The sequence below is a fragment of the Pristiophorus japonicus genome, chromosome 10, assembly GCF_044704955.1.
Source record: "Pristiophorus japonicus isolate sPriJap1 chromosome 10, sPriJap1.hap1, whole genome shotgun sequence".
In the NCBI taxonomy this organism is placed as follows: Eukaryota; Metazoa; Chordata; class Chondrichthyes; family Pristiophoridae; genus Pristiophorus; species Pristiophorus japonicus.
Genome location: NC_091986.1, coordinates 49,896,868 through 49,907,850, shown reverse-complemented (window position 1 = coordinate 49,907,850; position 10,983 = coordinate 49,896,868). Strand labels below are relative to the sequence as shown.

Below are 10,983 nucleotides of genomic sequence, written 5' to 3'. Positions count from 1 at the left end.
AGCAATCTGGAACTTTCTTTTATTGTACATCAGCAGTTGCATTACCACAGTAATCCACTAGGTGGAGCAGTAGTCCATTAGGTGGAGCTCTATATTACAGCTTACTATTCCTAGAATTCCCAACCAGCGGAAGTAGTTTCTCTTTATCTACCCTAACTGTTCCCCTTAATATCTTAAAACTTTGATCAGGTCACCCCTTAATCTAAATTCGAGGGAAAACAACCCTAATTTGTGTAATCTCTCCTCGTAACTTTACCTGTAATTTCATCAAACTGTACCACCACCTCATGAGTGTCAGTGAGAGCAGTGACGTCACCCTCTGATCCAACACTGAGTTTCAAACCAGTGACAAATTTAGGGATTCCCTTCGGAAGGCGAATCAAAGAAACATGTGCGGAGTCCAACACGATGGTGGGAAAACCGGGAACGCCGTGAATTAGGCATGTTCAGGTGAGATCAGCAAGATTGTCCCACAAGGAACCGGTACCGGTGTAAACAAATGATGAGCTTGTGACTTACATCTTGTGCAAAGTTCTATTTATAAACTTACACACCAGTTAGCTTGAGTGGAAGTATATGGGATGTAAACGGAAACAATTCAGTCAGGATAAGGAATTCTGCTTTCAGTTAATAATTTTATTAGATCTATTTACACGGGAAATCCTGAATTACAAATACCAGTCGACCACAGAAATCTTAGTACATCAGGAAATAGCGGACCAAATTTAATGCTCACATTGCACCTCTCACAAATGGGGAAATGTTGAGACACATTGCGGTACATTTCCAATGACCCGCTCAGGGTTAAAGCAGACATTTCTGCCCGTCATCAACCTCGCTCAATAATCACAAGAGATATTTCAGAATCCCTATAATCTCAGCTCAGTGACCTGGGGAGACGGGACTGGAGAGCTAGGAATGCCAGTCTGATCACACCACACATCAAGCTGATAAAAAAATTAAAAAGGAACTTCGCAATTAATCAAAACCGTCATTCAAAAACAGATCCAGCGCCTCATCACTATAAAAATGTAGACGGATGAAAATGAGAGATTCACAAGTCCCAGGAAATATCACAGCCCACAATATCCATTGTATTATATTAAATAGGAATGGATCGTTAATGGTGGTTAAAATTTTAAGAAAAAGCAATGTCCTTGTCAGTAGGAGCATAAGCTGTCAGTCCTCTGGTTATCTGATGCATTCGCAGATCAGACGCCCGAGTGAATGGAGACTGCCCAGCTCACACAGGGTCTCGGAAAGTTAGAGGCAAAAGAGAAGGGAGAAACAGTCCGATGAGACTATTTGGATGTCGGTGGGTCTGAAAGCTGAGGTCAAAGTCTGGATAATTTCATTCACAACTTCTCCCACCTCCCCTGCTCCCAAGATTTAGATCCAATGATCACTACACAGCAGCGGAAAGAGACAGTGCAAACCCTGCATCCTGCTTACTGCAGCAGCGGAGCCAATGCAATACCCGCACCCTGCTCACCGCAGCAGCGAATAGAGCCAGCAGTTGCTGAGCAGCCCCTGGGAACTCTCACTACATATCCCTGCTTTGCAGCACTACTTATCTCTGTCGAAGCCGACAACAGATTTCTGAACCAATTTATCCATGACAAAGATTATTGAAGACTAGCGCTCGGTCTCAAACACCAGACCATAACAGGGGCGACTGTAGGAAACGTTGCTCCATAACTGAAAATTGTGTGTCCTCGATCCGATTTTCTATACATTAATCCTGAATTAAGAGAGATGATGCCTTGTGCCAGATAGAAGCTGCTGAACGTCCCGAATTTGCTGTAATTTTTAAGCCAAAACACTGACAAACAACGAGAACAAAATTTGTTGACACTTTTTTTCCAGCTTTGCTTACGCCTTGATGTATATTATTACACCCAGTGCAAGTTACAACAAAGTCTGATGTCCTGATCACCTCAAGGACTATTGCAGAACTCGACCTGCACCATGGGAAACCATGTCAGAGTTAACTTTGGTAACTGTCGGTTTAATCACTGAAAATAACTGTGCACAAATTGAAAGGTACATTTTATAAAACACACCGTGAGCACCAGTTGGGGGAAATCTCTCATACAGTTCTCAATTATCTGTCCAAATTGAAGGGAAAATTCCCAGTGGACAGAAAATGGGAACATTTAGCCACAAATGTATTTTCTTGCCCAAAGCAACGCTTTTAACTAAAGAAGCTAGATTTTAAATGCAACGCTTTAATTGCGTTTTTATAGTGGGCATTGCGTGTGGTCAGAAATCTTCACCCTGTCGCAGCAGTTACTGGCTCTGCAATGGCCAAGGATCAGTGGGCCACAGAATGATACCAATGACCTTTCTCAATAGGTGGGGCCTCAGCAACTTTAATCATCAGGAAAATGATATGTACTGGAGAGAAAACGTTTAAACATTGTACTAGACATAGGCACATGGGTCACAAGTGAATACAATCTGAGCTCCCAGCAACTCGTGTTCAATGTCCTGCCATCCTTTCATACAATCTTATAAAGGGCCGTTTCTACACAGTAAAACTCCCAGTGTGATGAGGGTGTGGTCGGGCTTTAAAGTCCAGTCTGCCTGAGTCACGGAGTCCCACATTTTGTGATCCTGAATATTTAAAGTTGGGAGTGCTTTCTGTGCCCGATTCTCGGATCCAGCACTCCATCCAGGGAAGCTCCTCATGATAGCAGATATTCTCAAAAACATTTGCATGGTGAAGCAAGAGTTGGGTTAAGCTACAGATCTGGCGTAATGTGGCTCAGTGAAGAGACCTGTAATAAAAAGATGCATCTGCAACCCTCCCACCTCAATATGAGAAAGCACTAAGTGAGCACCACATCCATAATATAACATTACCGACGCAGAGGTTTACAGATATTGCCTTCGCTGAGTGCCAGTACAGAAGGAATTCCCAATCAAACACCGCACAATTACAAAACTGAGTTAATTTAAAAGATTGACTAGTAAAAGCAGAATGTAGCCACTGAAACTGTCCAGATTCCCTTCAATGGTTTCAGATCTGAAATGCAATCCCAAGTGTTGAGTTCAAATACTGCTCTGCTCTAACTCAGGGTGTGATATTAATCGAAAGACCCACAAAACTCCCTGAAGATTAGTTTCCTATTTGTTGCAATTGCGGAGGCAGTTATTGCGGGAAGTTACACATTCACGGTGCTGGGTTCCGTGTGACTGGCAATTCCATTGCCGCATGCCCGATTTTCAGGACATTAATGGATGGTAAAGCCGGGCAGGGAGCGAATCAGTCGGGCTGGATTCCCACCCTCCCTCTGGGGGAACTCTGCGCTGGGAATACTGCTCTTATACTGCGCTAAAGCACATGCTGGAGGTTACTGCCCACCACAGTTGCAGCTCAACACTATTGCATGACGATCCCCAGTCTGCTATTTTAATGAACACTCAACCTCTTTAAAATACACCAGTCAAAGTCTGTGTTAAAATAGTGGAGGGCCAATGGCAGAGGAACATATTAAGTGCTTCTGACAATATTAACAGTTCTGATGAAGTGTCATCGACCTGAAACGTTAACTCTGTTTCTCTCTCCACAGATGCTGCCTGACCTGCTGAGTGTTTCCAGCATTTTCTGTTTTTATATTAAGTGCTTGTTCGCTAATTATCAGCAACAATCATTCCCAGGCTGGCGTGTTGATCTTCCGTCTGCTAGAAATTGGTTTCATCCCAACAGAAATCATTCATATTCTTTAGAACTTTTCTAACCAGTTTTTCTAACTCCTTGCGAGCTCTCTGCTCCTCCTCCAGCGAACGCCTCATCTTCTTGTTTTCCTGGAACACAAAATTCAGAATGAGAACTGAATCTAGGGGTTGGAGTGGAAGCGTTGTCGGAAACACACTCAGATAGGGACCTTTTCCCGGTGAGGGTTTTGCCCACCCACTTGTATTTATATAGCACCTTTAACGTAATGAAACGTCCCAAGGCGCTTCACAGGATTATTATGAGACAAAAAATTTGACACCGAGCCATGTAAGGAGAAATTCGGGCAGGTCTTGGTCAAAGAGGGCAGTTTTAAATAGCGTTTTAAAGGAGGAAGGAGAGGTAGAGAGGTTTAGGAAGGGAATTCCAGAGCTTAGAGCCCAGGCAGTTGAAGGCACGACTGCCAATGGTGGGGCGATTAAAATTAGTGATGCTCAAGAGGGCAGAATTAGAGAAGCACAGACATCTTGGGGGGTTGTGGAGCTGGAGGAGATTACAGAGACAGGGAAGGGCGAGGCCATGGAGGGATTTGAAAACAAGGATGAGAATTTTGAAATTGAGGCGTTGCTTATCCGGGGGCCAATGTAGGTCAGCGAGCACAGGGGTGATGGGTGAACGGGACTTGGTGCGAGTTAGGACACAGTCATCCGAGTTTTAGTTGACCTTAAGTTTACGTAGGGTAAAATGTGGGAGCCCAGCCAGAAGTGTGGCACAGAACATGCAGTCATGGGCTGGGGATCTGGGCAGGGTTCCATTTCATGAGTCCCTGCTTGTTAATTTCATAGGGTGTTACATTTAGCCTTCACCACAAGGAATTGCTAAAATGTGTCTTTCACCACCTAAGAATTTAAAGTGCAGTCACTGTTGTAACGCAGGAAACGCGGCAGACAATTTGCACACAGCAAGATCGCACAAACAGCAATATGATAATGACCAGATAATCTGTTTTCGTGAAGTTGGTTGAGGAATAAATATTGACCAGGACTCTGGGGAGAACTCCTCTGCTCTTCCTCCAATAGTACCATGGGATTTTTATGTCCACCTGAGAGTGCAGGCAGTGCCTTGGTTGAACGTCGCATTTGAAATATGGGATCTCCGACAGTGTAGCACTCCCTCAGTATTGCCCTTCCAACAGTGCAGCAGTCCCTCAGTGTTGCCCTCCGATAGTGCAGTACTCCCTCAGTACTTCCCTTCCGACATTGCAGCGCTCCTTCAGTACAGCCCCTCCGACAGTGCAATGCTCCCTCAGTACAGTCCCCCCGACAGTGCAGTGCTCTCTCAGTACAGCCCCTCCAACAACAGTGCAGCACTCCCTCAATACTGCACTGGAGTGTCGGCATACATTATGGGATCAAGTCTCTGGAGTGGGCCATTCGTAAGCTGATTGCATCCCAGTGCCCTCCCACCTTGACATTCCCCCACAGCCTGTTCCCATCCGGACCCTTCACAGCCCACAGAGGGAAAGAAACGCTCGAAAGAATCCAGCCCAATGTCTGCAAGTTCCCAGAATAGGGGTGATGTACTCACCTGCTTTAGTTCACGCACCTCATCCTTTAATGCATAAACAGTGTCCACAAGGCTCCTGTTTGAAGAGGAAATCAGAGACATCAGAATAGATAAAAATGGCATTCTGTTTATCTAGTGCAAGTGTGACCCTGAGCTTCCGGTCACTTGTCATTTTCTCTGCCCCACTTCCACTTTGACCTCTCCGTCCTCGGCCTCTTACACTGTTCCAAAGAAACTCAACGGAAGCTTGAGGAACAGCACCTCGTCTTTAAATTAGGCACATTACAGTTTTCTGGACTCAACATTGAGTTCAACAATTTCAGACCATAACCACTACTTCCATTCTTTCGGACAGCAAGTGTTGATAATGATGCTGTTATTTCCATTGCTTTGCATGCCCCATTACCACCCCCTTCTGCCTTGCACCATCATCCCTTTTTTGTCTTTTCACCACCCTATCACAAACCTTCTCTTTTGTTTTTCCTCTCCTCCCCCTTTTCCTTGCCTTTGTATTTGCTTAAAAAGTTTTACATTTCTAACTTTTTCCAGTTCATTGAATAAATCATAAGTGCACCAGGATCTGTGAGTATTAATGTGAGATATCTGCACATTAACAGGAACAGGAATTTAATGTTTAAAGGGCAGAGACTGTACTGTCCCAGCTGAAAAGCAGCCTCTGTGAGCTAGAGCAGGGGAGACACGGCTCAGGCCTGATTCTACACCCTATATGTTGTGTGTAGCTGGGTCCAAGCTCTGGTAGTCACAAAAACTCCACCAGATGCAGCCATGTACCCCATAAAAGCAAAAAGCTCAGGCACTGCTGTGTAATTGTGTTACAATCTATGGGATTACACTAGCCCAATTCTTGCACATTCTTCAGCAAAATCTGCTGAAAGCCCAGCCATTCCCTGTGCTTTCTAACGTTGTGCAGCTGCCCAGAATTGAAGTATCTCTGGTGATGTCGGGTGTCTGAAACACAACCACTTTTATTATTTAGCGCCTTTAACATAGTAAAACGTCCCAAGGCGCTTCACAGCAGTGATATAAGATAAAACAAATACATTTGACACCAAGCCACAGAACAAGAAATTTCTGCAGATGACCAAAAGCTTGGTTAAAGAGTTTGGTTTTAAGGAGCGTCTTAAAGGAGGAAAGAGAGGTAGCGAGGTGGAGAAGTTTAGGGAGAGAGTTCCAGAGCTTAGGGCCCAAGCAGTTGAAGGCACGGCCACCGATGTTGAGCAGTTATAATCAGGGAAATTCAAGAGGGCAGACATCTCGGGTGGGGGGGTTGTGAGGCTGAAATAGATTACAGAGATAGGGAGGGGCAAGGCCATAGAGGGATTTGTAAAGAAACAAGGATGAGAATTTTGAAATCGAGGCGTTGCTTAACCAGGAGCCAATGTAAGTCAGCGAGCACAGGGGTGATCGTGACTTGCTGCGAGTTAGGACATGGGCTGCCAAGTCTTGGATGACCTCAAGTTTACATAGTGTAGAATGTGGGAGCCCAGCCAGGAGTGCGTTGGATTAGTCAGGTCTAGAAGTAACTAAGGCATGGATGACGGCTTCAGCAGCAGAATAGCTGAGGCAGGGGCGGAGGCGGGCAATGTTAGAGATGGAAATAGGTGGTTTTAGTTATGCTGTGGCTATGTGTCCAGAAGCTCATTTCAGGGTCAAATATGACGCCTAGTTTGTGAACAGTCTGGTTTAGCCTCAGATAGATCCTAGGGAGAGGGATGGAGTCAGTGGCTAGGCAACGCAGTTTGTGGCGGGGACCAAAGACATTGATTTGGTCTTTCCAATATTTAATTGGAGAAAATTTCTGCTCCTCCAGTACTGGATGTCGGACAAGCAATCTGACAATTGAGAGACCATGGAGAGGTCGAGAGAAGTGGTGGAGAGGTAGAGCTGGGTGTCGTCAGTGTACATGTGGAAACTGACTCCGTGTTTTCGGATGATATCGCCAAGAGGCAGGAAATAGATGAGAAATAGGACGGGGGCCAAGTATAGTTCCTTGGGGGACACCAGAGGTAACGATGCGGGAGTAGGAAGAGAAGCCATTGCAGGAGATTATCTGGCTTCGATTAGATAGATAAGAGTGGAACCAGGCGAGTGCAGTCCCACCCAGCTGGACGATGGTGGAGAGGTGTTGGAGGAGGATGGAATGGTCAACTGTGTCGAAGGCTGCAGACAGGTCCAGGAAGACGAGAAGGGATAGCTTACCTTTGTCACAGCACAAAGGAAGTCATTTGTGACCTTTATGAGCGCCGTTTTGATACTGTGGCCATGGTGAAAACCAGATTGAAAGTATTCAAACATTGAGTTCCGGGAAAGATGGTCACGGATTTGGGAGGCGACAACACGTTCAAGGACTTTGGAGAGGAAAGGGAGGTTGGAGATGGGGCGTTAGCTAACAAGCACAGTGAGGGGAGGGGTGATGACCGCAGATTTGAAGGAGAGGGAAAAGTACCTGAGGAGAGAAAACCGTGAACAATGTCGGCTAACATTGGAGCCAGAAAAGGAAGTTGGGTGGTCAGTAGTTTAGTGGGAATAGGGTCAAGGGAGCAGGAAGTGGGTCCCATGGACAAGATGAGCTTGGAGAGGTCAAGAGAGGCGATCAGAGAGGAACTAGAGAAAGATGCGAGTTTAGTGCTGGGGCAGGGGGGAGCCTCAGAGCAAGTTTGACCCGGTGGGCTAGGGAAAGGAAAGGAACTGGCAGAGGCAGCTGATCGGATTGTCTCAATCTTTGAGACAAAGAAGTCCACGAGTTCCTCATACTTGTTGTTGGTGGTGAGTGTGGTGGAGACAGGGGAGAGGGATTTAAGAAGACAGTTAGCAGTAGAGAATTGGAGCCGGCTGTTATCTTTGCATTCTAGAATGATCCTGGAATAGTGCGCAGTTTTTGTAGACAAGAGTAGGCCCCGATAATGTTTTATGTGGTCGAGTCAGATCTGGTGGTGAATGGATAAACCAGTTGTCCGCCATATCCATTCAAGTCTGCGCCCCTTGGACTTGAGGGCTATACGGGGGAATGGCCAGGTTGAGAGAGTAATGGTTTTAATAGGGACTAGGGCATCAAAGGTGGTGGTGAGGGTGCGGTTGAGCAGATCGGTGGCTGTAGAAGTGTCACACATGGAACTATCAGCAGATTTCAGAGTCTGGGTGTCAGCACCCACTCACTGACCGATTTGGAGAACCCGCACTCTTCCCAGAGGGACACATCCCACGCACCTAAATCCAGGTTGGCAGAAATAAGGTTTAGCACCCAGAGGCAGGTCTGGGCTCTGCTGGTCTTCAGCCAGCAGAACTCAGAGTTTACCTGCGCACAATCCCACTCCTTATCCAGCTGGGACTGCTTGTTGTCTTGGGTTAATTCCCACCAACGGTTAAACCATACGTTGCAATGTACAGGCCATCAAATCACTGGCAGTGTTCTCTTACCTTTCTTCGATGATAGTTTGCCCATTGCTGTTGGTTTCTTCTACAATCATTTTTTCTTCTTCTGGTAATAAAACCTGAGGAGCAGACTCTTTACGATATGCTGCAACACAGAGTTCAGCGGTTGAAATCACTGTCCCAGGACACCAGGGCCACTGTACACAAAGATCACGCAGTTTAAAGGCGAAGCTACAATATAATCACTACCATGTCGTGCACGTCAATCTGTGTATGTGTGTGAGGGTCTGTGTGTGTGTGTGTGTGTGTGTGTGTGTATCAGTCCGTGCACGTGTGTGTCGGTCCGTGTGTGTTTGTGTGTCAGTCCATGTGTGTTTATATGCGTGTGTGTCAGTCCTTGTGTGTTTGTGTCAGTCCATGTGTTTGCGTGTGTTTACATGCGTGTCAGTCCGTGTGTGTTTGTGTGTCAGTCCATGTGTGTTTGTGTGTGTGCGAGAGTCCATGTGTGTGTGTGTCAGTCCATGTGTGTGTGTGTCAGTCCATGTGTGTTTGTGTGTGTGTGTGTCAGTCCATGTGTTTGCTTGTGTGGGTGTGTGTGTGTGTGTGTGTCAGTCCATGTGTGTGTGTGTGTGTGTGTGTGTGTGTGTCAGTCCATGTGTGTTTGCGCGGACTGTCCCCATTATTCAATTGACTGTAATAACCTGGAGCTGCTGCTGAAGTTTGATCTTCAGTTGTTCTCATCTTTCTGCTTCTTCTGACAGGTGTGCTGAAGGGAAATTTTATCCCATTATTTATTAATTTTCCTCCTTAACTGGGGTCGTTCGTTCCACAGGAAAACCAATGGAATAAATACTACCAATTATTGAAAAACCAGATGTGAGATGGTGTTCAGTCAGCGTGACCTCTACAGTTTCTATCCATGAATTCAGAAAACCTACCCAGATATTGTTACCAATCGTATCTCTCAATCTTCTTGAATCGCACTGTTTGTCATGCAAGACTAAAAGTGAGGGGGGAATTTTCCATCCCGAACATAGGGCGACAGGAGGAGGGCAGGTGATCAGGGACCGGAATGCCCAACTCCGAGTCCTTGACCCAGATCTGCCCGACTTTCATGCCAATTGTGATTACTTTGGCCGACATTTTGAAATTTCCAAAAACGATCCCCAGCTTTTTAAAAATGTGAATACACGTGCGATTTCTGGATCGGTGAGATTGGGCTGCAACAGGCTGAAGAACAACCTGCGAGTGACAAGAGTCTCAGCCGGGTTTAGATTACAGTTTTACCATACATTTGTTTAGTAGTTTGTTTTTTTGAAATTTTTTTCTGCCAATCCAATGTGCATCAGGCACCCGCCCCTTTCAGGACTTCAGGATTTCCAAAAGCACATCACAGCCAAATAATTCCCTTTGAAGTGTAGTCACTGTTGTAATGTAGGGAAATGCAGCAGCTAATTTGCACACAGCAAGCTCCCACAAAGATAATTTGTTTTTTAATGATGTTGGTTGAGGGTGCAATATTGGCCCAGGACACTGGATAAACTCCCCTTTTCTTTTAATAATGCCATGGGACCTTTTACACCCGCTTGCTCAGCTTAACGTCTCAGCTTTGAGCAAGAAGAGGCTGCTGAAGAACTATTTGGAGCGAAGGGTGAAGGTATGGAGAGAATGGTTGCTGAATTGGACAGATGTGGAAGTCAGAAGCAGGTTCCCTGTTTAACAGTTGCATGAATGTTTGTTGCAGCCAACGACAGGTTGTCCATGTCCTCTTCTGGCTGCTTCTCTAGATCAAATCCCTGATGTCCTTATCTGCCATCTTCCTCCAAGGCCTTCCCAATGTAACCCCTTTGGAAGGCAAAGTTATGCAGCAGGCAACACAGAGCCACGAACCTTGAGACCAAAGCCTGACTATATCGATAGACTAGATTGCTCCAAGCACATCTTCAACAGGCCAATAGTGTGTTGATAGATGGCTCCAAAGCAAGTGCTCGACTCGGAGCGCCTTCAAGGCAAACGAGCCAAAGGTGGGCAGCGGAAACGCTACAAGGACACCCTCAAAGCCTCCCTGATAAAGTGCAACATCCCCACTGACACCTGGGAGTCCCTGGCCCAAGACCGCTCTAAGTGGAGGAAGTGCATCCAAGAGGGCGCTGAGCATCTTGAGTCTCAACGATGAGAGCATGCAGAAATCAAGCGCAGACAGCGGAAAGAGCGTGCGACAAACCAGTCCCACCCACCCCTTCCCTCAACGACTATCTTTCCTACCTGTGACAGTCTGTGGCTCTCATATTGGACTGTTCAGCCACCAAAGAACTCACTTCAGAAGTGGAAGCAAGTCTTCTGCG

The 10,983-nt window shown here is 46.1% G+C and overlaps 1 protein-coding gene across 1 annotated transcript in view; it reads right to left on the bottom strand.

Moving 5' to 3' along the window:
* Positions 1–615: 615 nt before the first annotated feature.
* The window catches only part of LOC139274589 (rho guanine nucleotide exchange factor 7-like), a 156,426-nt gene continuing 146,058 nt past the window's right edge, over positions 616–10,983 (bottom strand). Inside the window, exons 19-22 of the mRNA XM_070891270.1 lie at positions 9,340–9,404; positions 8,684–8,783; positions 5,267–5,321; positions 616–3,810 (exon numbers count right to left, since the gene is read on the bottom strand). Coding sequence (XP_070747371.1) covers positions 3,688–3,810; positions 5,267–5,321; positions 8,684–8,783; positions 9,340–9,404 — 343 coding nt within the window. The 3' untranslated portion in view covers positions 616–3,687. The remainder of the gene's footprint in view (positions 3,811–5,266; positions 5,322–8,683; positions 8,784–9,339; positions 9,405–10,983) is intronic.